The sequence below is a fragment of the Mesocricetus auratus genome, unplaced genomic scaffold, assembly GCF_017639785.1.
Source record: "Mesocricetus auratus isolate SY011 unplaced genomic scaffold, BCM_Maur_2.0 Super-Scaffold_100025, whole genome shotgun sequence".
NCBI lineage: Eukaryota > Metazoa > Chordata > Mammalia > Rodentia > Cricetidae > Mesocricetus > Mesocricetus auratus.
In genome coordinates, this window is record NW_024429206.1 from 416391 (window position 1) to 444171 (window position 27781).

At 48.4% G+C, this 27781-nt stretch overlaps 2 protein-coding genes and 2 long non-coding RNA genes across 5 annotated transcripts; 2 read left to right on the forward strand and 2 right to left on the reverse strand.

Moving 5' to 3' along the window:
• Positions 1 to 1777: 1777 nt before the first annotated feature.
• Positions 1778 to 5852, reverse strand: Clec4g (C-type lectin domain family 4 member G). The gene is made up of 9 exons (XM_005085278.4): positions 5725 to 5852; positions 5233 to 5343; positions 4566 to 4619; positions 4331 to 4393; positions 4105 to 4209; positions 3492 to 3581; positions 3158 to 3306; positions 2904 to 3019; positions 1778 to 2266 (listed from the first exon to the last, which is right to left on the reverse strand). The coding sequence occupies exons 1-9, from the start codon at positions 5777 to 5779 to the stop codon at positions 2128 to 2130; spliced, it is 882 nt and encodes a 293-aa protein (XP_005085335.1). The 5' UTR covers positions 5780 to 5852; the 3' UTR covers positions 1778 to 2127.
• A 3795-nt stretch (positions 5853 to 9647) lies between these two features.
• On the forward strand, positions 9648 to 13263 carry LOC110343755. 2 transcript variants are annotated; one of them, XR_005870991.1, is made up of 3 exons: positions 9648 to 9852; positions 12316 to 12388; positions 13083 to 13263. It is a non-coding gene; the product is annotated as an uncharacterized LOC110343755 (long non-coding RNA). The 2 variants fall into 2 exon arrangements; XR_002386082.2 differs by lacking the exon at positions 9648 to 9852 and adding an exon at positions 9873 to 10114.
• A 7637-nt stretch (positions 13264 to 20900) lies between these two features.
• LOC101836572 (CD209 antigen-like protein A) lies at positions 20901 to 27562 on the reverse strand. The gene is made up of 7 exons (XM_005085279.4): positions 27441 to 27562; positions 27254 to 27340; positions 26902 to 26991; positions 26245 to 26331; positions 25427 to 25578; positions 24082 to 24191; positions 20901 to 22381 (listed from the first exon to the last, which is right to left on the reverse strand). Exons 1-7 carry the CDS (start codon positions 27484 to 27486, stop codon positions 22231 to 22233), a joined length of 723 nt encoding a protein of 240 aa, XP_005085336.1. The 5' UTR covers positions 27487 to 27562; the 3' UTR covers positions 20901 to 22230.
• On the forward strand, positions 22045 to 24099 carry LOC121133998. The gene is made up of 2 exons (XR_005870999.1): positions 22045 to 22169; positions 23887 to 24099. It is a non-coding gene; the product is annotated as an uncharacterized LOC121133998 (long non-coding RNA).
• Positions 27563 to 27781: the final 219 nt, after the last annotated feature.

The window sequence follows — 27781 nt, forward strand, 5'->3', positions numbered from 1 at the left end:
AATATCTCTGTTGTGGTTTCTCCTGGTTTCCTGCCTCAGACTTTATTTATTTTTAAAATATTTTATTACAGGCTTTCTCTGTGTAACCCTGGCTGGCCTGGAACTCAGAGAGATCTGCTTGCCTCTGGCTCCTGAGTGCTGGGATTAAAGGCGTGTACCACCACCAGGCCCTGCCTCAAACTTTTTTTTTTGAGACAGGGTTTCTCTGCATTGCTTTGGAGGTTGTCCTGGCACTCACTCTGTAGACCAGGCTGGCCTTGAACTTACAGAGATCCGCCTGCCTCTGCCTCCTGAGTGCTGGGATTAAGGGCTTGTGCCACCAACGTCTGGCCTGCCTCATCCAACTTTTAATGCTGAGAACTCTGCTTTCACTTCACGTCTCTGCCCAGGCACCAGACAAGGATCTCCTTTCCTCCTACCCTCACGTGCTATACAAATGAAACCACCAACACACTTGGGGGCTTTGTTTAAATTGAGCTATATATCTTTCCCCCACTCCTCTTCCCTCCTCCCCTCTCCAATTCCACCCTCCCCTTTACCCCCCACACTCCCAATTTACTCGGGAGGTCTTGTCTTTTCCCTCTTAGGCAGATCTGTGGGCATCTCTCTTAGGGTCCTCTTTGTTACCTAGGTTCTCCGGGGTTGTGGACTGTATGCTGGCTATCCTTTGTTTTATGTCTAATATTCACTTATGAGTGAGTACATATTATATATTATATTTGTCTTTCTGGGTCTGGGTTACCTCACTCAGGATGGTTTTTTTCTAGGTCTGTCCGTTTTTGTGCAAATTTCAAGATGTCATTGTTTTTGTTTGTTTAATCACTAAGTAGTTCTCCATTGTGTAAATATACCACATTTTCTTTGCCCATTCTTCAGTTGAGGGGCATCTAGATTGTTTCCAGGTTCTGGCTATTATGAATAATACGTCTATGAACATGGTTGAGCAAATGTCCTTGTGGTGTGAGTATGCATCCTTTGGGTATATGCCCAAGAGTGGTATTGCTGCGTCTTGAGGTGGATTGATTCCCAAATTTCTTTTTTTCTTTTTTCTTTTGGTTTTACGAGACAGGGTTTCTCTGTATTGTTTTGGAGGCTGTCAGTCCAGCCCGGCCTCGAACTCACAGCAATCCACCTGCCTCTGCCTCCCGAGTGCTGGGATTAAAGATGTGCACAACTACCGCCCTGCGATTCCCAAATTTCTTAGAAACCACCATACTGATTTCCAAAGCAGCTATACATGTTTTCACTCCCACCAGCAATGGATGGAGGAGTGTTCCCCTTACTCCACATCCTCTCCAACATAAGCTGTCATCAGTGTTTTTGATCTTGACCATTCTGACAGATGTAAGATGGTATCTCAGAGTTGCCTGCTCCCTGAGTATTGGGATTAAAGACGTGCATCATCACTGCCCAGCCATTATACAATTTTTAATCACTCCCCCCATTTTTGAAGAGGTAACTTAACTGCTATTATGAAATCGGGACAATGATTGATCTGTTTTTTTTTTTCAGCTTGGTCATTGGGCACAGCAGTCAGAGTGCCCCTCCAATGGTCCTATATAAAAGACTCTAAAGTTGAGCTTCCACCAATGGGATGAGATGCAGCCATCACTTATATCAATGATGGAAGACATAGACCATTTTGGCCAAGTGTGCTGCTTGCTAGCCAAGTTTCGGTTTTGGCACACCTTTCCTAGGAAAATAAATTAGTTTTACTTTTTATGTTCCTTGTGGGATACCAAGATCACTCTTTTCCAACACAGACCCAGAGCCTAGGTTCATCTTTTAAACATTTATTGGTGCTTCTTCACTCTGTGGAGATAGTTCCAACTCAGAGGGATGGGATAGGGGGATGCAGGAAGATAGAACAGCTCTAACCCTGTGTCTAGGCGGGCACGTGGGGGAGCAGATGACCAGGACTTTAGAGCAGAGATTTTGAAACTGACCAAAGTCAGGTTAGCTGGGAGGTTTTGTGGGTTGGAGCTGGGGTCTCCGAAGGTCAGGCTGAGTGACTCTTAGTAATGGTGCATTAGAAGAAAAATCCTCAGATAGTGGGCCCGAGGAACGTGAGCCAGACTTCTGATCCACCCTGAGGCAATGGGCATGGCACTGGGACATTGGCCAGGATCAGCAGCTGCTCCTCTTCTCACAGACCCAGCCATCCCTCTCATTGGTACATGGCGCATCATTCCACAGCCCCGAGTGTAGCATCATGACACAGTCCTCCTGCCCTCTGGAGTCATTGGGCTCTCCAGAGTTCCAGTGGCTGTGGTGGTTCAGTGGTGGGTGTTACTGTGAGACTGGGCTGACAATAGGGTCCAGCCTTCCTTCCCTTGTTGCTTGGCTCTGGCATAGACACCCTGAATGTCTAATTTGAGTTTATATCTGCAGTGTACATTTGTAAGGGCTCAGAATTTAACTCTTAGTAAATTCCCAGGGTTGCTTTTCCATTCTTAGAAGGTTAGTTCAGGGACTGTGGAGATTGCTCAGTAGATAAGAATACTTGTACAAACGTAAGGACTTGAGCTCAATCCCAAGTAGTTACAAAAAACTTCTCTGTGTGTGGCTGTGTATGTGCTGGTGAGCCTAGTAGGGTGGGCTTCGGAGATGGGAGGGTCTCTGGGGTTTTCTGGCTGTTAGTCAAACCAGATCTAAGTTCACTGAGAGACCCTGTCTTAATGGAGTAAAGCAAGGAATGGTAGAATAGAATACCCAGAGCTCTCCCCCTAGCTTTTGCATGAACATGCATGGGTGTGCACAGCTTCACATGCACCATATACACTGCCCCAAAGCATCAGCAACAATCCCCAGCCAGGAATCTAGTCTTCAGACATATCCAAAAGCTTTCCCCCTAGGGTCTAACTTAACCCCCTTTCAATTCTCTCTTGGAGCCTTCTCCTTACCTGAAGGTGAGTGAGACTCCATCTACCCACTGGTAGCCTTGAATCTTGCCAAGGCGGCGAACTGCCCTCAGACCCAACCAGTAGCCTCGGCCACGTGTATGCTGACTCAGGAAACCCTGGAAGGGAGTGGAGATGTCAGCGGGAGGGGGGGTGGTGGTGGGGGTAGGGGGTGGGTGGGGGCGATCTGCCTGACATCCTGAGCCACGCCAACTCAGGCGAACTCTGTTCTGCTTTGCCAAGTCCCAGCTGCATACCTGCTCCTCTGGGCCTTTGACAATCACCAAGTGGGCACCGCGGGCTGAGCAGTAGCTCTGCGCTGTGTCCCACACAGCCTGCGTCTCAGAGAAATAGTAGCAGGAGCCTTGGAAGAGCAGCCATGATGTGGGGCACTGCTCGCAGGATCCTGTTGGGGAGGGGAGGACAGGGAGATGGCTTCTTACGGAATGGGGCCATTGGAACGCCGTGGAGGGTGTGGCATGCCAAGAAACAAAGCTCAGATCAAAAGGGCATGTCAGGTGGAAGGCGAAGCCTTGAAAGCCCCAGGCAGGGTCTGCTCCTCCCCCATCCCCAGTGTCCTCTCCGGCTCACTGTTCTGTTGTTTGACAGCTTCCAGTGCCTGGAGCAGCTCACTGCGGATGTCCTCACGATCTCTGCCTGCTTTAGCCAGGCCCTGGGTCACTGCGGGTCGTAAGGGTGGACATTTAGCGCTGGGGTGAAGATTGGGACTTACGTATAGGTCAAGATCTACGTCCATTGTCAGTTTATGGTTCGTATCAGGGTCAAGAATAACTTCAGTCTCCGTGTGGTGGTTTCAGTTACTCCAGAAGGCCGAGGAGGGGAGGATTGTAAATTCAAAGCTAAATTGGGCTAAAGAGATTAGGTTCATCCTAGGCAATTTAGTGAGACCCTGTCTCAAAAAACAAAACAAATAAAACAAAAGAAATCAAACGTAAAATGAGTGCTGGTGATAAGCTTGGTATTATAGCACCTGCCTAGAATCTCCCAGTGATGGGTTTGGGGTGTGGTTCAAAGGTAGAAGACTTGCTTAGGATCCTGCAGTGAGGACGCAGGGCGTGGCTCAGCGGTGGAAAGCCTGCCTCGAAGGTGAATTCCTAGGCTCAGTTACTGGGAACCTGAGGGTCCAGGACTATACTACCGAGAGGTAGCGTGGCTGTGCTTAGAGGTCAGGGCTTTCGCTCACCACGCTCTTGCAGTTCTTTAAGGGCGCTCTCCTGCTCCATCAGCTTTGCCCGCGTGTCCTTAAACTCAGCGAGTGTGGTTTGCAACTGCGCTTTTATCCCGGAGCCTGTGTGGGGACAGGGAGATCTTTGGAGGCCAGCCAGCCCCTCCCCCATTGCCTCTCCCAACCCACGGGTCCCAACTTCCAGCCCCAAAGCTCTCAAGCCTCCACCAAGCCCGTTTCTTACAGCAGTTCCTGCAGCCTCCGACATCCTCTTTCAGGGAACTCAACATCATCTTTTGCTCTGAGGCTGAAATGACATGTCCACCTCCCATTAGGCCAGGGGACACCCTTCTCCTATCCAGGTTCAACCCATCTCCAGGGGCCTCAGCTCTTCACTACCCAGGCTCTGAATCCCTGGCAGTCCCACTTCTGACCGCCAGGAGGCGCAGATGCCCTGCTCTATGTAGCTCGGCACTCACCGTTTGTCTTCAGCAGGTCCTGGTGGCTCAGCAGTGCCCTGCGCTCGCTGGAGGCTACAGAGAGAAGTAAGCAGGAATTGGAAACCCTCCGCCTTCCCAGAGGGTGTGAGGACCCGTGCTTTGGTATCCACAGAGGCACAGGCCCGGAATACAGCACCCAGGCACGGATAGGAAGCATACATAATGCATACACGCAACGCCAAGCAGATGCTTGGTTTACACCAGTGCTTCTCAACCTTCCAAATGCTGCAGTCCTTTAATAAACACAGTTCCTCATGTTGTGGTCATCCAACCATAAAACTATTTCCTTTGCTGCTTCATTACTGTAGTTTTGTTACGGTTATGAACCATAATGTAAGTATATGTATCCAGGACCCCATCTGGCGCATCACAGAGGGAACAGGTTTATGCCTTCCCCGCCAGGTGGCGTACAACTTGTCCCGGTTAAAGGATCATTCCCGTGGCCTGGAGACACGGTTCATAGGGTTAGAAGGAGCCGCTCTTCCAGAGAACCTGAGTTTGGTCCCACCACCCACATGCGATGGGTCACGACTGCCTGTAACCCCAGGTCTAGGGGAGCTGATGCTGTCTGGCCTCTGTGGGCACTTATACACGCGCGTCACAGCCACACACTGGCACAAACATACACATAAAAAGAATCACTCACCCTTGGACAACAGGGTGCTCAGAATGAGGGCCCATAGCACTGTGGCCACCAGGAAAGCCAAGACCAGGAAGAAAAGCCTTTGTTTGTAGTGCTCCCAGCGTCCCAACTGCCCTAGTAGAACACCGATGGCTTCTTGATTCTTCCAGGATGGACGTACAGACAGCTTAAGTACCCTCCCTCCACCACATGGTTCCTAAGTGGTATCAGAGTTAGTTCTCATGCCAATGTAACTGGGTCTATGACAGGAATGACACCTGCCCCTCCCCCCAGGTTTCCTGGGGGAGACTCAAGGGATGTCTTTCCCCAACCCAGGACCCAGCCTTTGGATCCTCGGGAGTGCTCACCCAGGATCCACTCCTCCTCACACCCAGATTCACCATTCCTCAGTCCCGTCCACGCACTGGTGTCTCCTGCATGGTCTTGTCTCTTCTCCTCCCCAAACCCACACCCCCCCCCAGACGTTAGAACAGAGGGACTCATGGGGGACGATACCTCGGGGAACCTCCTCGATGGCGCTACCCAGCTTGCTGTATCCACCAGTGTCCATGTTGGTGGGGGGGCATCCAGCCCTGGACAGAGATATAAATTTAAGTCCCCACCCTATCCCTATCCTATCTCCTTTCCTTCCTCCCTTTCCATTTCTGTGGTTTCAATTCCTGTGTGGAGAAAGCCAGCCAATGGCCAGCCACATTGCTAGGTAACACTGGGGCGGGGAGGGGCAGCTCCAGCCTCTGTGGCTGTTTCCTAGGTGCTGGGAGCTTCTCTTTAGAACTTGTGCTCCCCCCCTCCTCTCTCTTTCTCTGCCTCTCTGTCTCTCTATCTCTTTCACTTTCTGTGTGTGTGTGTGTGTGTGTGTGTGTGTGTGTGTGTGTGTGTGTGTGTGTGCCTTCAGAAGCCAGAGGACAGCTTAGGGTGCTGTTATCCAGGCACCATCTATCTTTTTAAAAAACATTTTATTTAGTTATGGTGTGAGTTTGGGGTGCTGGCACAGGAGTAGAAATCCCCGTGCCCACTCACAGGACAACCTGTGAGAGTTGGTTCTCTCTCTCTCTCTACCATGTGGGTCCAAGCTCCTTTATCTACTGAGCTGTCTTGTTGGTGCCTGTCCACCCTTTATTTATTTTGTGAAACGGGGTCTCTCAATGGCTAGGAACTTGCTAAGTACTATTGCCTGGTCACATAGCCCCAAAGCCCCGCCTGTGTCTATCACCTCAGCCTAGGGGTTGTGCAGCACCAATTGTCTCTGTCAGGGTAGTTACAGGAATCAAATTTAGGCCCCCATGTTTGCAAGGCAGACAGTTTCCTGACTGAGCTGTCCTCTCCCCTCAACTCTGGTCTCTGTCTCTAATGGGCTCAGGGCTGAGATTTCTCCTGAGGGGAAAACACTGAACCCAGCCAAGTGTCTCAGGGCCCTTGATGGCTCCTGCAAAAGCTCCTTAGGTTTGACCTTGACCTGAAGGTCTTGGTCAGACATTACTTGACCTTGATATGAATTCAGCTGACATTGGTCAGAAGGGGGTGGATAACTGTGGGAACTGTTGACTAAGCTTGTGGTGTTCCTATGAGGGAAAGCGGGTAGGACTAGAGGTGGTATGTGGCTGAGAAGCTTTTTCCTTTGTGAAAAGGGGAACAGTGTCAGGGCTCAGTCCGTAAACGCTGCTGTGGAAACATGAGGGCGTGAATCTGATTCCTAGTACTCAAATAAGATAGCCGGGGGAGGCCGAATGTGCCTGTAGTGCCAGTTCCGGGGAAATGGACACAGCCAAGTTCCCCGTCCTGTGAGAGACTGTGTCTCAGAACGAGGTTGGGTCCTGAGATGGCTCAGCTGGCAAAGGTGCTTGCCACCATGCTTGATGACTTGGGCTTGATTCTAGGACATGCATGGAAAGAGTGCCAACTCCCGAAAGTTGTCCTCTGGCCTCCACACACGTTCCATGACCCGTATGAGCACACATGCATATAGGAATCTTTACACAAAGTAAATAAATAATGTGGTGGCAAATTCTCTCTGTCTCTGTCTCTCTGTCTCTGTCTCTGTCTCTCTGTCTCTCTCTCTCTCTCTCTCACACACACACACACACACACACACAGAGAGAGAGAGAGAGAGGCAGAGAGAGAGAGAGAGACAGAGAGAGAGAGAGAACTCCTGGGGAAGAACACCCTAGGCTGACCTCTGGCTTCCACATACACGTGCTGAGGCAGGAAGATCTGGAGTTCAGAGATTAAGGGTCAACGTGGATTATAATGTAATGAGCCCCAGTTTCAAAACCAAACCAAAACCCAGTGAAACCTCCCCCCCCCCAAAACTCAAACAGAAACTGATGAACCCAGGGCTGTAACAAAGCCTGTAGGATGTCTGCTTGTCGTGCACAAAACCCTGGAAAGGATCCCCAACATGGAACACACTGGACATGGTGGTGCACCTGTAACCCAGCCTTTGGAGGGTGAGTCTAAACGATCTGGCTACCAAGATGAGTCTGAGGCCTGCCCAGGCTACCCGAGACCCTGTGACAAAGAAACAACAAACTCTGGGCTGGAGAGATGGCTCAGCCGTTAAAGGCTAGGCTCACAACCAGAAATATAAGAAACAACAAATTCACGTCCAAGCCCAAATCAACACCAAGCCTCTCCCCAGTCTCTAAATGTAATGTATCCTTTAAGCAAATATTGGGTATCTGATATTTGACAGAACTTTCTCTGAGAATTGGGCTAAATCAATGAACACATTCTTTCCCTGGGTGTTAATATTTCTTGGGGATGGGTAGAGAAACACTACATTAAGTTTATCACGGGTGGGAAAGGGGCCAAGAGGGACACATGTCTCCACCGGGAACAGTTGCTGGGAGAGGGAGTGTCACTTTCTTGAGTGCTGTGGCCACTGGTTACTTTCCCTGCTCCTATAAATAAATAACCTTCCACCTGCACTCAGGGAAGCCACCGTAGTTGGACTCAGTGGGCCACACTCCGAAAGAAGACACGACTACAGGAGGGGGGCTCGCCGAGGAGAAGGCTTCCGATGGGACAGGGAGACTGATGGGGAGATGGAGATAGCTGAAATACATTATATAAATGTACCAAGCTTTCAAACAATAAACACAATTTTTAAAAAACATGTTGGGAGACTCAAGAGGTGGCTCAGTGGTTACGGGGGCCTCTTCTTGCAGAGGACTCCAGTTCAGTCCCAGCACCCAAGTCGGGTGGCTCACAACCGCCTGAAACTGCAGCTCCAGGGCTCCGATGCCTCGGTTCTCTTTGGCACCTGCAGCCAAGTGCACACACCCTCCCCCCATAGACATAATTAAAAATAATCAAAATAGGCAGGAAAAAACTTAAGAGCAAGCTAAAAGAAAAACCTTTACCACAATTTGCTAAGTTATAAAACCAAATTTGGTGTCCAGCGACAGAGGACTAGATGGAGACAACGTGGTTTATGAAGTCATAAAGGATAAACTTACGCGGTTGGCAGAAAATGAACGTGCCTGGAGACAACCCTAGTCAATGAGTTAAGTCAGTTTTAGAAAGACAAATGTTGAATGCTCTTTCTTTTTTGTGGTTCCTAGACTATGTATAGTTACATAAAAATCACGAATGCATACATGACGAGGAAGTAGAAGTGAAACCGCCCCGGGGGAAGAAAGGGACGAAGGGGGGTGTGTGAGAAGGGGGGGGCAAAGGGACGCGTTCAGCGCACAGTTTGTACTTGCACGAAAATGTGCTCACAAAACGCATCATCTGTGCAATGGAAATCTAAAATTGAAAGCAAAACAAAACAAACAAACAAACAACCTCAAAGCTGGGAGTAGCGATGACCTTCTGGAATCCCAGTGTTGAGAGACTGTCAAGGGTTCAAGCCCAGCCTGGTCCACGTTGTGGATATCTGGGACCGTCTAAACTACACACAGTGAGACACTTTCTCAACAAGCAAGCATAAATAAAAGAAAGACAGGCATGAAACATTACCAGGTGTGGGAAAGAGAAAGGGGAATGAGGGAAGAAGACGGAGACTAGGAGACGGCTCAGCTGGTGGAAACACGTGCTGACAATTCCGACCACCTGAGTTTGATCATGGCACTCACTGATCCCACAAGTCCTCTGACTTGTGAGTTCATGCCGTGGCACCCAGCAACTTTCACAGAAAGACACACTCACACTAATACACAAAAATAAATGCATTTGGAAAAAAAAAGCCAAGTGCAGTGGTTCAGTTGCAGTCCTAGCGCAGAGGGATGGTGGATCCCAGGGGTGTGGTCCAAGCCAACGAAAGACTCTGAGTCAAAAAACAAATATGCATACCCAGTACTCTAAACACACTTAAAAACCCAAACCAACAAGCACATAGCAACAAGACGTAACCAAGGAGGCCTTAGGCACTGTGGGGGAGAACCCACCACTGCTGCTTACACACACACTGACACGGTCATCAAGCCGCCTTCTTGGCATCTATGTTTATAGCCACAGAGAAAGGCTGCCACCAGCTTGAACCAGAGAAGCCTCTCTTTCAGTGGACAGATGTGAATGCAGAGTCCGGTGGCTACAAAGATGCTGAAAATCAAGCAGAGTTGAGCGCTCACCCCCAAAGAAGATATTTACAGCCCTTCCTTAGGGCCCGGAAGCATCGTGGTAAGGGGGCAAGAAGAGAGTAAGAGCAGGACTGGCATGCGTCACGTTCTTGAGAGACTGTTTAAGGCCTCCAGCAGGGGAGCGTGGCTACTTTCCCACCCCTGACTTAAGACCGGTCTGTTATGGGGAAGGCTGTCCTCTTCAGCGGGAGGTGAAGCTTCAGGAAGGAAGCATGTGGAGCGGTGAGGGAGACACCCACCTAACCAGTCCCATCACCCGAATCAGCCCTGGCTATCAGGGAGGTGATGGACGTCTCAACCAGGTTGGCCTCATATTTGAAATGCATGACAGCTGTGGACTCATAGGAGCAGTATTTGTTGGTTTTTATCAATTATTGGCCTTCATTTTTAGACAAAAGGAGCCCTATCCAGGAAGTCCTTTCCGACACCTGTATCATGCATGATGCTAAATCTGTTTTCTTCCAGAAGTTTCAGGTTTCAGGTTTACATTTTTGATCCATGTGGAGTTAGTTTTTATGCAAGGTGGTAAACATGGCTCTGATTTTGTTGTTCTGTGTGTGGATGTCCCATTTTTTTTTATCACTGTTGGTTGGAGGCACTTTCCTTTTCCAGCTTACTTTCTGGCCCCCTTTGTCAAATATTAAGTGGCTGAAGTTACGTGTGCTCATGTCTGGGTCTTTGAGCTTCTGGTGGTCTGCATGTCTGTTTCTGTGGCAGTGCCATACTATTTTTATCACTATGGCTCTGTAGTATGTTTAAGAACTGGAATGGTCCTCCCTCTAGCCTGATTCTTTATGCTCATGATTGTTTTGGCTCTCTGGGGTCTTTTGTGATTCCATATGAATTTTAGAATATTTTTTCTATTTCTGTGAAGAATGAGATGAGGGATTTGATTGAGATTTTTTTGAATTTGTAAGTAGCTTTTGGTAAAATGGTCATTTTCACAATATTATCAATCCACGAACATGGTATGTCTCTCTATTTTCTAGTGTCTACGTTTTTCCTCAGAGGTTTAATATTCTCACTGTAGAGGTCTTTCACTCTCTTCCTAGATGTTTTTTTTTCCTTCAGGCTGTTATGACCGGGTGTGTGCCCAAGATCTCCTTCTTTGTGACTGTTGTTAAAGTTACCCATTTGTGAGAGCTGATTCTGTATCTGGCTTCAATGCTGAGTTTGCTCATTGTTTCTAGAAGTTTCCTGGTAGAATTTTTGGGGTTTCTAATATCTAGTATCTTATCAAGTAGGGGTAGCTTGACTTCTCTCCCTGTTTGGATCCCTTTAGTTTCCTTATTATTCTAGATAGCACAATATTGGAAAGGAGTGGGATAGTGGACGTCCTTGTCTTGTTCCTGATTTCAGTGGGATCTCAGACATGGTGAGACGCACGCGGGCTGGGATGGGATTTCAGAGACGTGGCTGCATTTGGGTTGCACACGCTCCTGTAAGGGACCCTCACACACCTTCCTGAGAGTACATTCATGGCTTCATCTCATTGCACTTGGGTGGAGGTATCTATCTTTACTTTGGTTTTTCATTGGTTTCCTGTCCAGGTGAGCATATGCTTGTTCACCTCTCTCCAGGAATAGTGTCACAGCAAACACGCTTGCGCGCACGCGCGCGCACACACACACACACACACACACGCAGAGCTTTATATATCTATATATAATCTAGGACCTGTAAATGAGAGAAATGTGATATTTGTCTCTCTGTTTTCTAACTTATTTTGTTTAACAATCCGCAGTGCATCTGTCCACAGCACATAACACAATTTCACTCTTTGTTGTGGATGAACAAGATTCTGATGTAAATATGTCACATTTTCTTTAAGTAAGTATACATATGTTCACTCGTTTATCTGTTGATGGACACTCCGATTCTTTAATTGGCTACTGCGGGTTGTAAAGTAATAAACATGGATGCTGCTTGATGTTTTGAGTGTGTGACCAGGGGCGACACGGATGCTGGATCACAGAGCAGTCTTAGTTGTATTGGCTTTGTGAGGAGGCGAGCTGAGCAGGAAGCACGGGGATGATTTCTCTCTGCTCTTTATTGTGACGTGATGTGTCCAGTTGCTTTGACCTGCCACCATCTTGGCTTCCTCGATGTGAAGACCTTTGTAACCTGGAATTGTGAGCAGAGTTATTTTTTCTCCTCCAACTTGCTTTCACCAGGTGTTTTTACACAACAACAGGGAACAAAGCCAGGACAGCCTCTGAAACTAGAGCTAGTGTATGACTCACTCTGTCGGCTGTACCACCCTGCGGTAGTTCACACACCGCCGTCCATACTCATTCCAGCACTGTCCACAACAGCCGAGGCATGGAACAGCCTAGGTGTCCATCTACAGACAGATGGGTAAAGAAAACACAGTGCAGTTTTATTCTGTCATCAGAAGGAAGGAAACAGTGTTACGTGCAAGGAAGAGGGTGGAGCCAAAGAGCGTCATTTTATGCAAAATAAGCTGGAAAGACAAATATCACATGGTTTTTCTCTTTTGCAGAATCTGGACTTAGGAAAAAAAGCTGACACGAAAGTAGAAGTGGATTCCATGGAAGGAGGAAGGGGTCTACACGGTGCGTTTGCATGGGGTGGGGAGGCTTCACTGCCACATCTAAAACTAACAATTACTTGCTTTCTGGAATCTGCAAAAATACTTCTGCAAATTAAAACAACCCACAGACATTAGCAGAAAAGCAAGCCACGGGTAAGAAGTAGCAAGACCTAGAGGGGGAAACCCGACATGAATGTGTGTGGCTTCATGGTGGCTCATGCTGCGATCCCAGCACTCAGGGCTCACACAGAAGAAGGCAAGTTCAAGGCCCGTCTGGATCACACAAGACCCTCTTCACAGAAGCAAACAAAACCAAAACAGAATGCCGAGCATGTGTTTAAGGAAAGCTTAAGTTCATTAGGAGTGGAAGCATAAGTAACGCTGTGTCATGTGTACTAAGTAAAGTAGCAAACAGGAAAAAAGTAGAGGGAGGCGAGATGGCCCAGTGGTGAAGCCTGTGTGCTGCGTTTGTCAAAGATTAGAGTCCATTTCTCAACCTCCACATCATAGTCTCTTGTGACTCCAGCTGATGGAATCCAACGCCTCTTTCTGGCTTCCTCAGGTGCTTGCATTCATACACATACGGATATATATATATATATATATATATATATATATATATACATACACATGTTTAAAAATATTAGAAACAATCGGGTAATTTTCATCTGTTTGTAGCCCAGGCTGGTTTTGTATCCACAGTCCTTCTGTTTCAGCCTCCTGCACTCTAGGATTACAGGCGTGCAGCATGACAGCCAGATGAAAGGTGGATACTCGTTACAGTTGCTGAGGATGTGGGAGAAGGGATACTCCTTCACTGCTGACTGGAGTATAAATTCAGTCACTTGGGAAAGCAGTTCAGAAGATGGAAGTATGTAGTAAAATTGTGTCCTCTGATAAATGTGTGTGTATGTGTATGATGTATGTGTGTGTGCATGTGTGTATGTGTGTGCGCATACGTGTGGAGGTCAGAAGACAACTCCGGGTGTTGGCTGTCTCCTTCCACATTCTTGAGAGCTACAAGGATCACATAAATGCTGGCCACCAGGCTTGCAAGGCAAGCTCCTTTAGCCATCGACCCACTCCACCAGTTTTGACTATGGTTTATTTTTTGAAAAAGGATCTCTCATTGAACCTAGAACTACTGCTTCCAATAACTGGCTGGCCAGTGAATTCTAGGGATCCTCCTGTCTCCACTCAGGGCTGGGGTGATAGGTGCTGGCTACTGAACCAATCCTTTTTACGAGGGTGCTGGGAATCTGAATTAGGTCCTCACGCTGTCAAACCAGGTTCCTTATTAATGCAATCATCTCCCTAACCCTGATATTTAGAAAGCATGAATTCTTAAAAAGAGGTCATGCCAAGGGAACACATACTTCCTAGGAGGCTCTGTATGGAAAAGGGACCAGCCAAAGAAACACACCCTGAGCAGAGCCAAAGAAACACACTTTGGCCCTGCAATCAGAACCAAAGAAATGTACCCTGACCCTGAAACCAGTGCCAAAGAAACACACTTTGTCCCTGGAATCAAAGTCAGTGAAAGAAATACACCCTGGCCCTAAAATTAGAGCCAAAAGGCTAAAATGGGCCAGAGAAATAAACACACTTTGGCCCTGAAACCATAGCCATTCTGACCCTAATCCTGTGGAGAAAAATAACCAATCTTTGGGTAGGAGGTCTAGCCAATCTGAGCTCTGCATTGAAATCTGACCAATCTTTACCCTGGAATCCCTATATATATATGTGTCTGTTTAGCTTGTGGCTGTTTGTGTTACCCGGCTGGCAGCCACTCTCCTGGATTCTTCCCTCCCAATAAACCCCTTGGATGAGCTTTGGGTGAAGACCTTGTTTTGCGCTGGAGCAGACATGACCCTGGGCAGAGGGGCGTGAGCAGGGCTGTAACACTTTCGGGGGGGAGGGGGAACGGGGGAGGGGGACCTTCCCTTGGCAGAGCGGAGTTGTTACACTCAGTTCTCCACTCTCCCCGAGGAGAGCTGAACTGTAGCCCAGGAAACCTTCTCCTGCCGGAACAAAACTGCTACACTGGGCAAACAACCCCAGCTGGAAGACCCTCTCCTGCCAGAGCAGAGCGGATACACTGGGAAGCCTTTCCCTGAGGCAAAGCTGTAAACTGCTAAGCTTACTGCAGCCTGTGGTAGTCCTTGGCTCCCGAGCTCTAGGATACCTTTCCATCTGAGCTGTGTAACACTCAGTATTCTGTGACTTCCCAGTGCCAGAATACCTGTCCCACCCGATCCTTCCAAAATGCCTACAGGTTTATCCTGAATTGTTTATGGCACCAGAGTTAGGGTAGTCCCCTTGTCCCCCTTGTCCCTGAGCAGTGAATAGGTCCACAGCGTTTAATGAGGACATACTCACAACAGACCAGTCATAACTTAGTCATTCAGTTGTAATATTTCCAGATCTCAAAAAGCTAGGGTTGGAAGGAATGGAAATTGCTAGTAAAAAAGCTGTCAGGGTAGCCTGGAGTGGTGGTGCACACGTTTAATTCCAGCACTCAGGAGGCAGAGGCAGGCAAATCTCTGTGAGTTTCAGGCCAGCTTGGTCTACAAAGTGAATTCCAGCACAGTTAGGACTGTTACACAGAGAAACCCTGTCTGGAAAATAAACAAACAAAACCACCCCACCAAAACCCTAAAACAACAACAACAACAAAACCCCAAAACCAAACCATCAAACAAAAAGCAAATGAACAAACAAAAAACCCTGTAGGGTTAAAAAAAAGTGTGGGCTAAAATGGTGAGGTTGGGCACAAGGGAAGATAAATAAGAAGGCTTGCAGCTGGGGGAGATAGCCAGCCAGCCTAAGACCTGGCTCTGTTGAAACAAACAGGGCCATCTGGGTCCAGCAGGCTCCTAAAAGCCCTCACCCCTCCCCAGGAGCACGTGCAAGGCACCATTGCCCTTTCCTCCAGTTAACTTCTTGGTTTTGTTCATAGTTACATCTTTATATGCACCCTTGGGTCAAATACGTTAACTGCACCAGACTGAATTGTGGGTAAGGAAGGCTCTGAGGACTCCTCCACCTGCTCGGTGAAGGAGACCACCACAGACCTTCCCATGGCCAAGTTGGGGAGGGAAAATGGAGAGTAAGACATTTACGTACAGAGGCCAGCAGCCCTTCCTGGCTGAGGGAGCCGCCTGCTCTGGAAGGCTGACTGTGCTTTCCTTTCTGTGTCTCCTAAAAGTAAATCTCAGCCTCTTGGTCACTCTACATGTGCCCCATCCTAAATTCTCCCCCCTCAGGAGCTGAAGACACTGCTGCAGCTGAGATCTGGTGACTGCAGGGGGCACCTCCCATCCATTACAGAGATGACTAGAGATGTAGTCACACGTGCACACAGGCACACGCACACATGAGCGTGTGCACACACAATGGTGCACGAGCTGTAAGCACCTGCATCAAACACCTCAGCATGGACCTCTGGGATAAAGAGCTAAGCTGTGTGGGTGATCGGGTGGACAGTGCTTAGAGGAGTGATGTCCTGTAGGGAGTTGTTTTCCAAGAAAACAGAAGGCCCCACCCCTTCTTCTCAGAAGGCTTCTCCTCCAGCAGGACACTTTCCTTTCCGCTCCTCATCAGGAAACGAGAGGCATGATGACTGGGTCAGAGCTTCCAGGCAGGGCACACCCCAAGTAGTTCTTCACAAGAGGAAGAGAGAGAGAGAGAGAGAGAGAGAGAGAGAGAGAGAGAGAGAGAGAGAGAGAGAGAGAGAGAGAGAGAGAGAGAGAGAGAGAGAGAGAGAGAGAGAGAGAGAGAGAGAGAGAGAGAGAGAGAGAGAGAGAGAGAGAGAGAGAGAGAGAGAGAGAGAGAGAGAGAGAGAGAGAGAGAGAGAGAGAGAGAGAGAGAGAGAGAGAGAGAGAGAGAGAGAGAGAGAGAGAGAGAGAGAGAGAGAGAGAGAGAGAGAGAGAGAGAGAGAGAGAGAGAGAGAGAGAGAGAGAGAGAGAGAGAGAGAGAGAGAGAGAGAGAGAGAGAGAGAGAGAGAGAGAGAGAGAGAGAGAGAGAGGGACAGAGGGAGGAGGGAGGGAGGGAGGGAGGGAGAGACAGAGAGAGACAGAGAGACAGAGAGACAGAGAGAGAGAGAGAGGAGAACTGCTCAACACCTTCTGGACACACTTAGGAGAGGGTTCCTATGGCACGGCTTCTTCAGCCCTGAAGGGGAATGTGTTAATGCACTTGACAGGGCCAGAGGACGTTTTCTGAAAGAGATACTGTTGGCACACTGCCTTCAAGGACACATGCACAGAGTTTCACCACTTAGCCTTGGCTGTCCTAGTCCTCACGGAGTCCCACCTGCCTCCGCCTCCCAAACACTGGGCTATCTATTGCTTTACAATTTTATTTAGTTGTTATTGTTGTTGTTGTTTTGTGTGTGTGTGTGTGTGTGTGTGTGTGTGTGTACTTGTGTGCCATGTTGCATGTGTGGAGGTCAAGTACAACTTCTGGATGTCGGTTTTCTCCTACCCTGTGGATCTCAGGGAGTGCAGCCAGGTCATCGGGCTTGACAGCAGGTGTATGTAACCACTGAGACATCTTGCTGGCCCCCAGCTTTCTCCTTGTCATGTAGTCCAGGACCCCACCCCACGGAATGGTGACACCCCCTCTTAGGGTGAGCATTTCAGCTTCAGTCTAATGAAGAAAACCCACAGGCATGCGCAGAGCCTTGTCCACTAGGTGAGTGCAGATCCTACCAAGCTCAGTACCAACTACTGCAGGCGTGGAGGATGAAAAGAAGCGCTCGCTCTGGGGATGCAGAGATGAACAGAGGGAAATCATCTGAGGCCGGGTGTCAGCTGCGGCCAGACTGCACAAAGCGGTTTGGGCAGAAGCATGTGCTGTGGGACACACCGCGACGCCCTGCAGCCTCCGCGGCAAGGTTCTTTTCTTTTCTCGCTTTTGATTGCTTTTAATTTTAATTTTTTTGCTTTTCTTTGGTGGTTATAAGGATGGAGGGTGGGTATGGAGGGACTAGGAGATGGGTACAATTGAGGTACATGAGGTGCAATTCACAAAAAAACAATAAAAAGTTAAAAAAAGACCTTACCTATGATTTTTAGTTTATAAGGTTTTGCATGTGTGGTGTGTGTGTTTGTGTTAGTTTGTGTGTGTGTGTGTGTGTGTGTGTGTGTGTGTGATTGTGTCTGCCATGGGAGTGCAGGTATCTTTGGAGGACACAAGAGGGTGCTGGGTCCCCTGCAGCTGGAGTTACAGGCTTTAGTGAGCTGCCAGACACTGGTGCTGGGAACTGAACACAGGCACCCCATGTGTTGAATGTACTCTTAGCCACTGAGCAACTCTCTAGTTCCTAGATATTCTTAAAAGTAAAGAAAACAAAACAAATACAGTGGACATCTAGATGACACCCAGTCCCTGTCTGGTCTTAGTCTCCTGTTTCTGTCTCCAAGGAGTTTTCTTTCCAAAGTTGGTGCTCATGATTTTAAAAATACATCCTATGTTGACCCATTGGCAGTCTATTGAGTTGTTTTGTACATTTGGAGGATTCATAAACAGGTGACCACGTGGCCCACATCCTTCCCGATCTTGTTTTTGTCTCTTCCTCGTTACAGTTAAGAGGAGCATCTATGCAACACCATAAACATGCAAAAATAAATTCTTCGCAAACAACAGATAAGAGGAAGCTTCCTTAGTTAGATAAAGGGTCAGTTACAGGAATGTTTTTACTTAATCACGAGATATGAAAACAACATTTTAAAAATAAATTTAAGCAGAAAATAAAGGTATCTCTAGTATAGGAAAATTTAAGTTTCTCTAAAAAAGAAACACTGATGCCTTAAGTTAGGATCTGCGAATGGTACCTCGTTTAGAAGGAGTTTTGCAGGTGTGATTAAATTGTGGCAGGAGCTGGGTGTGTTGACTCAGATTTGTTATCCCAGTGCTGGTGAAACTGAGCTAGAAGAAGGCTGTAATCAGCCTGTGCTACCCAGTAAGTTTCAGGCAAGTTTGGGCTATAGTATGAGGCCCCATTTCAAAAACTAAATAGGGCCAATGAAAAGGCTCAACACCTAAATGTACTTGCCTCTAAAGCCTGGTGACTTGAGTTTAATCCCTGGAGCCCATGTAAATATCAAAGGAGAGAACAGACTTCACCTAGTTAGCCTTCAGTCTCCACAACTGTATGGTGGCTCATGTACACACACACACACACACACACACACACACACACACACACACACACCATGAGGTCCTGGACTTGACTTCTCAGGTTGCTGGGCATCTGTAACCCCAGTGCTGGGGATGAGCAAAGAATAGTAGATTCCAGGGTGTTGCTAGACACGCAGACATCCCAGGCAGCAAGCTCCATGTTCAGTGAGATTCTGTCTCCAAAAGCAAGGTTGGAGAGATGGCCCTTGCTACTCCTGCAGAGGAACCAGCTCCCACACTGTGGCTCAGAGTCATCTGTGATTCCAGTTCTTGTGGTTTTTATATGTGTACCAGTGACAGACACACATGCACACACACACACATGCACACACACACACTAATAACTAATAATATTTTATAAATTGAAACATAGGTGAAGTGTTATAGATGACATCTTATCTTGACCTCTGGCTTCCATATGCACACATACATGATGCACCTGCACTCATATATGAAGATGGACACATACAGAAAAAACATAACATCCCTCTTGCTCTTTTCCTCATGAAATAAAAAACAAAAAGAGAAATCCTATAGACGTGGAAAGGTCAAAGCCCCCATCATCCAGCTAAGATAGTCCTAACTTACGGAGTTAATGTTTGAGTTCACTAAAGTCCTGCAGGACTGATCTAAAAGGACAGCTTTTTCACTTCCCTTCCCACACATGCTTTTGCAAAACAGCCTCTTCAGGTCTTTTCCTCGTTTTTTTCTTTTGTGCATAAATTCTCTTTAAAAAGAGTTTATTTTCATTTTTAAATTATATGTATGTGTAAGCATAGGTGCCTTCAGATTCCAAAGGAGGGCGTAGGATTCCCCGGGACTGGAGTTATTGGTAGTTGTAAGCTGATGGACATGGGTGATGGGAACCATCCTCTGCAAGTGTAGCAAGGGTTCATCACCATGGAATCAACTCTCTAGCTCCCCAGGTGGGTGGGGCTTTAGTCTCCCTGGAGTGATTGATTGGTTTGTTTTGGTTCCACATACTGGGATATTTGACACAAAAATACATTTTTCCTTGAAAGCTAAATGGAGACCATGGATTTGGAAGAGACCAAGGAGGGGAATTTGGGAGGGATCTTAAGGGAAGGGGAAAGGGCACAGTTCTAATCTCCAAAAAGAGAAATGACTATAGACAAACCAAACAGAAGCATGCATGACTGGGGATGGTTCAGATGCTAAGGCACTTGCTGAGCAAACATGAGGACTTCAGTTTGGACCCTCAGTTCCCAGGTCAAAGCCGGGCGCTGCTGGAGTGCGCCCAGCCCCGGGGAGCAGAGACAGGTGGAGCTCAGGAGCTTATTGTCCGACAGCCTGGCCATCTCAGGAGCTCCAGGTTCATTGAGCTCTTCTCAAAAAGCAAGATGGAGTGCAGCTGAGAAAGAACTGATTTTAACCTCCGGCCTCCACATACCAACCTGCACACCTGCACGCATCTACACAAAAACTGATGTACATTCACAGCACACATACACACAAACAGATACACACACAGACCCCCATCGTACAAATACACACATGCACACACACAGATACATACATATACCTTTCACACACATAAGCATATACACATATGGAACATATACCATATAATACAACATACCCATATAGTACACACACACATGAACACATGTGTGCATACAGAACACTCACTCACACCAAGCAAACACATGTACATACCCACACATGTATCACACGACCCACACACAGTACACACACACACACACACAACCCAGGATATACACAGCGCACATACATACACATAGCACATATACACACATCACACACATATATGCATGTACAGACAGCCCGCTGAACACACACACAGGTGCGCACACCTCACTAGAAGAAAAACTTCACAAGACCGGATGAGGTGGAGAACCATGTGTGGTGACCACTGATGAAAACGTGCTGCAAATCTGGTTTGGACTCTCAGAAGTGGAGCCCAAGACAGGAACGATCTGAGTAATTTACCTGAGGGGAGAGCGTATAATGTGACAGCGGAAGTGGAAGGAAACCATGTGGGCCGTGAAGGGAAGGAAGGACACCACGGCCAGAACACGTGTGGGCTTATGATTGATGTGGGCAGCTAGGACCCGAATAGCCAAGAGCCCCCGGGAGGTACTGTGGATGTATCTTTGAGTTACCCTGCATCCCCGGGAGGTACTGTGGATGTATCTTTGAGTTATCCTGCACGTTTAAAGGTTGACTTAAGTGAGATAAAATGTAGCATGTTCATGGTGGACAGTTCTTGTGGTCAACCCCAGTGGATGGCATTTGATAGGAATGTGTTTTTCATGTGGTCTTGGGGACTAACAAAGTTCAGTCTCCATATGAATGGATGGCAGCGGATATAGGTGAACATTCCAGATTTTAATCACATCTTTGGTCCTCTTGGTGCCTGAGGTGAGGTTTTATGCTCTGCACCAAGTCACCTCCATTCGCATGACTCAACAGTGGTCAAAGGTACATATTGTAAACAAGAAACCTGTCACTTAGCAACGCAGAAAAGACCAACTTTTTAATTATGTCATACAAGAAGCAAGGATAGCGAAGGGACAGACCTGATGCAGCCACAGGTGACTTCCTGGCGGGTACTGACCCAAACCTGGCTACATCTTCATCACCCTGCATCTGCGTGTGCTTTACCAGAAGCCTGACGTTGGTGAAGGCAGAGTGCTGTAGTGACCTAGGACAGGAAGGGCTGACAGGTGACAGCAGAGCTCCCAGCAGCTGAGGATGGAGAAGGCTGACCAAAAGTGGGCCTCTCATCACTTGGTTATAGTAAGAGCTCACAGGGCCCTACCTCTCCCTGCTGAATGACTGGCTACTGATGGATTTTGAGAGAGGGACAGTCATTGTCTTCAGTTGATGATGAGCCTGTCAGACTCCACTGGATAGTTTCAAACTCATGATCATATACATGCCATTGTTAGTGTCAATGGGTCACAAAACCAAGCAAAAAGTCATGAATGGGGGAAAGAAGAGGTAAAAAGAGAGAAATTTCAGGTTGGGTAGAGGATGACAGTAATCAGAATAATAGAATATATATGAAATTGTCAATGAACAAATTCAATAAAAATTATAAATCTTCCAAATATTTGGGAGTTCATTTTTAGGCTCTAAAACGTTGAGGCTCACCATGTCCAACAAGAGGTGGAGAGAGCGCCAGGGTATTAACACAAGAATCTCTGATCATGACTAATGGATGAGGAATTGATTCTCTTGTGCTTCTAGCCTACAGACTGAGCTCCTGAGATCAGGGAAGGCGTCCATAGAAGGGCATGCAGGGTAGGTGGATTAAAAACTTAGTAGGTGGGAGGAAAGTACTGTGAGATGCTATGAAATCACATAGGATGTGTCATCAGTTGCCATGGCAACACATGCTGTGAACTCAGAAAGGAAGACAGAGGAGATGAAAGGAACCCAGTAAGGACCTGGATACATCTCATACCTGGTCACTCCCTTAGAAGGAAAGGTGAAGCAGAGCCATAACGACTAACCCAAAGAGAACCCGCAGACACCAGAGGATTATACAAAAGTGGTCCAGCCATGCAGAAGACAGGCTACCTGGTGGAGAAAAGTCCCCGAGATCTTGTCAGGGCATCAGCAGCCACAGACAGGTATAATGAACGGGATTGCTGTGGTGTTTAGGCTGTGGGGGTGGGGGACAGAGGTTGGCCATCACTTGCTAGGGCAGGAAGTTTTGGGTTTTTTGCAGATCCAGAATTTCTTGTCGTCACATTGGTGGTCATTCCAGCCATCACCTTTGAACTCCGCACAGTCTTCCTCCCCCAGGTTGTTGGGTTCCCCTTTATTCCAATACTTCATGAAACTGCAAAGACCGTAAGACATGAGATTCTGCCCCAGGAAAACCCTGTAAGCCCCTTTCTAGGGTGTGATGGCAGACTTGCCTTGCACATGACATGGCAGGCCTGAGTCACTCTGAGCTTTGCACCTCATCCATGTCTCCCATGATTGAGAGGACTTGTTCCAAGGAGGGTACAGTTGTCAGATGCAACCAAATAATAGAAACTCCACACACACACAGCTCCCTCACTGAGTTAATACAACATGTGCAGGACTAAACACCAGACAACTAATGATACAGCTAGGGTCATCTGGGAAGAGGAAACCTTAACTGAGAATATGCCTCCATCAGACTACCCTGTAGCCCAGCCGGCTTATGGGGGCATTTTCATCATTAACGATTGATAGGATGTGGCCTCACCCACAGTGGGCAGCGCTACCTCTGAGCAGGTGGTCCTGGGTAGTTAAGGAAGCAGGCTGAGCAAGCCGTGAAAACAAGCCAGTGAGTAGTGTTCCTCCGTGGCCTCTGCTTTGGTTCCTGCCTTGCGTTCCTCCCTGACTTCCCTCAGTGACTGAGTGTGACCTGGGAGTTGTTGGATGGAATAAACCCTTTCCTCCCTGCACTGCCTTAGTCACAGTGTCCATCACATCGACAGAAGGCTAGCTAGGAAAGAGAGCATCTAGAACCCATCACACACTTCAAAACACCCCCGCCCAAACCTGCTTGACCCACATGGTCTACTTCGTTCCTTGACAGCACAACCAAGGCCATTACCTGAGTCTCCCGCCCCTTCTACATCCTGACTTGCCCAGGTCTTTGCCCTCCTGTCACATCCGGTGGTGTTGTAGATGCTCTCTTTTTGGACCTTAGAGTACAACAATCTGTATGCACATTCTTTTCTTTCGTGTGTGGTGTGTGCATGTGTGTTCCTGAGTATGCTGGCGCATGTGCACATTTGTGGATGTGAGTGTGGACATCTGCAAAGATCATCAGATCCCCTGGGGCTGGAGTTACAGGTGGTTGTGAGCCAATTCATGTGGGCACGGGGAACCAAACTTGGGGCCTCTGGAAGTTTTAGGATTTTTACAGATGCAGAATTAAGAACTCCTAGGTTTTTAACCACTGAGCCATCTCTCCATCTACAAGTTATATTGTTATTGGCAATGGTCATTTTCAGTCTCTGTGTGTTCATGTGTGTGTGGTTATGTGCATGTGTGTGTGTACATTCATATATATGCATGTAGACTCAGGTAACAATTTCAGTTGTTGTTCCTCAGGACATTCTCCACCTTGATTTTTGAGACAGGGTCTCTCGCTACCTTGGAACTTGCTAGTTGGCTAGGCTGGCTGGCCAGGAAACTCCAGGAACCCTTCTGTTTCTGCTTTCCAAGTTCAGAGATTACAAGTGCGTGCCACCACAACACCAGCTGTCTTTACGTGGGCTGTGGGCATGACTTTACCACTGGAGTCATTTCCCGGTCTTGGATTTCCTACACAATTATTCCTATTTAATGTCCCTCTGGCTGCAGCCGTTCCTGAAGTTCTGATGATGTAATCTCAGGCACCTGCCATCCCATCTGAACCTCATTTCCTGCCATTCAACAAGTGTTCCAAGCTCTAATGCCCAGGTGACCGGGTGGAGGACATGAACCCCAAGGATGCCTCAAGTCAGAGCCTTAACACTCCATCCCCTCTGTAATGTGCTCCCTTCCTCTGGTGTCTACCTGAGTGTCAGAGGCGAGCCATCCACCCAGTGCCATGTGGATTCCTTGTTCAGGTCGATGAGCCCCATCCAAGTGTTGCCTCTCTTCTTAGAAGACTGTTGCAGAAAGTTCTAGAAAGGCAGAAAAGGAAGCATCAGAAAGGACTCTGCCTCCCTCTTCTTTTTAACACGTGTCTCCAAAAACTCCTGGTGGGAAGTTCTGCCTGCAATCCGACGTTCGGCTTTGTACCATGAGTTCTGAATGTCTCCACACCTGTGTGCCATGGGCAGCTTGTTCTCGCTCGCACACAGGCCGTGCATGCCTAGTGATGCCATACGCTTATCTGTCTGGAGGCTATGCACACATCCACACGAATTTACTCAAGGCCAGGTTTAAATGGCTGCGGATCAAACAGGTTCACGGTTACTGCATGTGTTGGTGACCCCTATTCAGTTCTGAATCAAGCTGTCTCTCCCTGGTGCTTCAAATCAGCAAGGCTGGTGATATTTGTACCAGGGGATTTAGCAAAAGGCACACACCAGGATTTAACCCAACAGAGGAAATTGTTGTTAAGTGCTGGCCACAGATTTCAGGAGTTCCCCCAAAGCATCAATCACGTTGAAAGCAATAGTAGTGGGGCTGAGGAAGTGGCTCGGCCAGTTAAGTGTGCCACACAAGTGTGAGGACCTGAGGTGGACCCCTAGCAAGCATGTGAAAGCCCACTGTGGTTGTGTGCACCAATCCCAGCACTGGGGAGGCAGAGACAGGAGGATGCCTGGGACTTGCTGGCCAGCCAGCTCAGCCTAAACAATGTGAGCACCTGGGGGATGCCACTCAAGGCTGACCTCTGGCCTCCACACGCACACACATGCATGAGTGTGTGTGCATCAGAGGACAACCTTAGGTGTGTATCCTTGTGGTGATACCTTGCTTGTATAAATAAGGCCTGTCTGGAGGTCTTTACAGATGTCACCACAGATTCTCACCTTGTTTGAGACGGGTCTCTTGTTGTTTACCACTGTGTACACCAGGAGAGCTGGCCACCAGCTTCCATGAGATCTCTTCCCCCTGCTCCCCATATTACTGCAGGAACACTGGGGTTACAGATGTGTGTCCTCAAGATGGACTTCGTGTGGGTTTGAGGAGTCCACGCTCAGGTCCTCGGATTTGCCTGGCAAGTGCTTAACCCACGGAGCCTTCTCTCTGCAGTCCTAGAGTGTCTTTTTTGCAACTGCTCTGGCCCCTTTCATACCCATTTTATCCCCTCTCCAGGCAAGCAGGCCCTATCCTAGAACACTGTATGCAGCCAAACTCCTCCTCCCTCCAGATGCACCCCCAGATGCGGACTGGGCCCTGCCAGGCATACCTGCTCTTCATCACTCTTGATAACCACAAGTTGCGCCCCCACCTTCTGGCAGGCTGTGGCAGAGTCATTCCAGGTCTTCTGGGCCACAGAGAAAAAGTAGCAGCTTTCTTGGAAGGGCGTCCAGTCCCAGGGACAGGAGCGACACAGGCGGTCTGTTCGGGGAGGCAGGTCAGGATGCACCCATGCTTCTGTGACTTCAACCTTCAAGCCCTCCAGAGTCAGCCCCTCCCTTGACGCTGCACCATGCGGAGCCGTTTCCTACCCCAATTATTGTGTCCCTTCTATTCCCAGAACCCAGGAGTCCTAGCCCGATTTTTTTTCTTGACTGAAAGAAGTTGAGGCTTAGAGCTCAGAATGGAGGCCACTAGACAGGTTTAACTGAATACCTACTGTGTGCACGCCCTTGTGAACACTGACTGCCTACTGTGTACACAAGCTCTGTGACACCGAGTGTCTAATGTGTGCACATCCTGTAAACATTGAGCGTTTACTGCATACATACTCTTGTCAACGAGTACCTATTGTGTACACATACCTGTGAACACTGAATGTCTAATGTGTGCACACCCCTGAGCATTTTACTGTGTACATACTTTTGTAAACATCGAGTGTCTAATCTGTCCAGGCCCTGTGGATCTTGAGTGCCTATTTTGTGCACAGATTCTAGTCAACACCAACGAGATGCCTTCCTTAGTATTATCCTGCGTGCCCATTCCACAGGTGAGGAAACTGAGACTCAGTGAAGAACAGTTATTTAAGCAAAGTGACTCTGTGGAAACTTTCTCAGGCTGTGAGATCCCTCGTTCCCAGTCACTCACCTACTCCAGCCTTCAGCTGGGTCAGCTCCTGGTAGATCTTCTCCTGGCTGGACTGCTCCTGACCCCGAAAGCTAGGAATGCTGAAGACTGGGCCAAAAGAAAGGGTCACTGCAATTATTAAATGCTTACTGTGTTTCTTGGCCTGTACTGGACCCTGATGACCAAGTCATCCTTTTTTCTCTCCCTGCTTTCCTTCTCCCTCCCTCCCTCCCTCCCTCCCTCCCTCCCTCCCTCCCTTCCCGCCTTCTTTCCTTTCCTAGACAAAGTCTCACACAGCTCAGGCTGCATAAAAACTTCCATGTAGCTGAGGTTGACCTTGGCCTCCTGATTCTCCGCCTCTGCCTCCTGCATATTGGGGTTCTAGGAATGCATTGTCACACCCAGTTTTGAGCCTGCTATGATAGCATTCTCTGGCTCCAGTCCAGGGACCATCGTTTCCAAGGCCCAAGGTCTTATCTAGTCCTGTTTCGTGATGAAGAGATCTAACACCCAAGGGAGACTGGGTTTCTAAGGCAGGTGCAGCCAGTGTCTCCCAGGCAGAACCCCTACTCAGAAGGCCGTGACGACAGACACAGTCCCAGTCAGTTGCTCCTCCCTCCTGGGTCCCTTTGGCTGAAGAGCCAGACTTGGGGTCCCCAAACCTCAGTCCTGACCGACCTTTGGCAAGCACGACCACCAGCAGCACAGAGAAGACAATGAGGAAGAGGACCTGCAGTGCCAAGGGGACATGGCTGAGGCCCAGGTGCCCTGTGGGATGGAAGGATGGCATTTTAACCCCTTGGCGTCCCTGACTCAATGTGACTCCAGACGGACAATACATCAGCCTCATTCCCAAGGTACAGGATTCCAGATCCCATCCTCTACAGTTCCTGGGAGTCCAGGGCCCAGATGCAGGATCTGAGCTTCCAACTCTCTGGACCTCAGAGGCCAGAATCCCACCCTTCACCTCCCCAGGGACCCAGGTTTCTGCCAGGAGCCATGCACTCCACAGTCCCTCATCTTGTTTTACCTGTGAAGCTACTGAATCCAGAATTTGGTTGGAAGTCAAAGCCTTTGGTGGAGTACCTGGAGTGGCTGCTTATCAGCTGCTCCTCGTCTGAGTGAACAGAGCATCAGTCACATACAGGGCAGGCTGAGACACGTGCTGCCCCATTGGTACCCTTCCCCAAGCTCCCAGAGTACCAGCCCAGTCTCACCCAGGGGGCCGAGCTGCTTCTTCCCCGTGTCCTTGGGATCACTCATGTTTCACAGCCGCTTCTCAGTGGCAGAAGCTGGTGGGGACAGCAGCTTTTATTCACCACCTCCCCGAAGGCAGTCTTACTTAGCAAGAGAAATTGGGAAGTGGGTACTGGCACCGGAAGAGTTGGGGGGGGCTCGAGCATCTGACACACCAGGCAGGAGATACATGTTCCAGGAATTTCAGAGAGGGGTGACAGGGCCTGAGCTTCACAGCGGAAAGAGCCGATTCATAGCCAGAATGGTCAGTTCGGAACTGTCTTCCATAAACACCAGTAGCTTGTAAGATAAAGTGGCACCA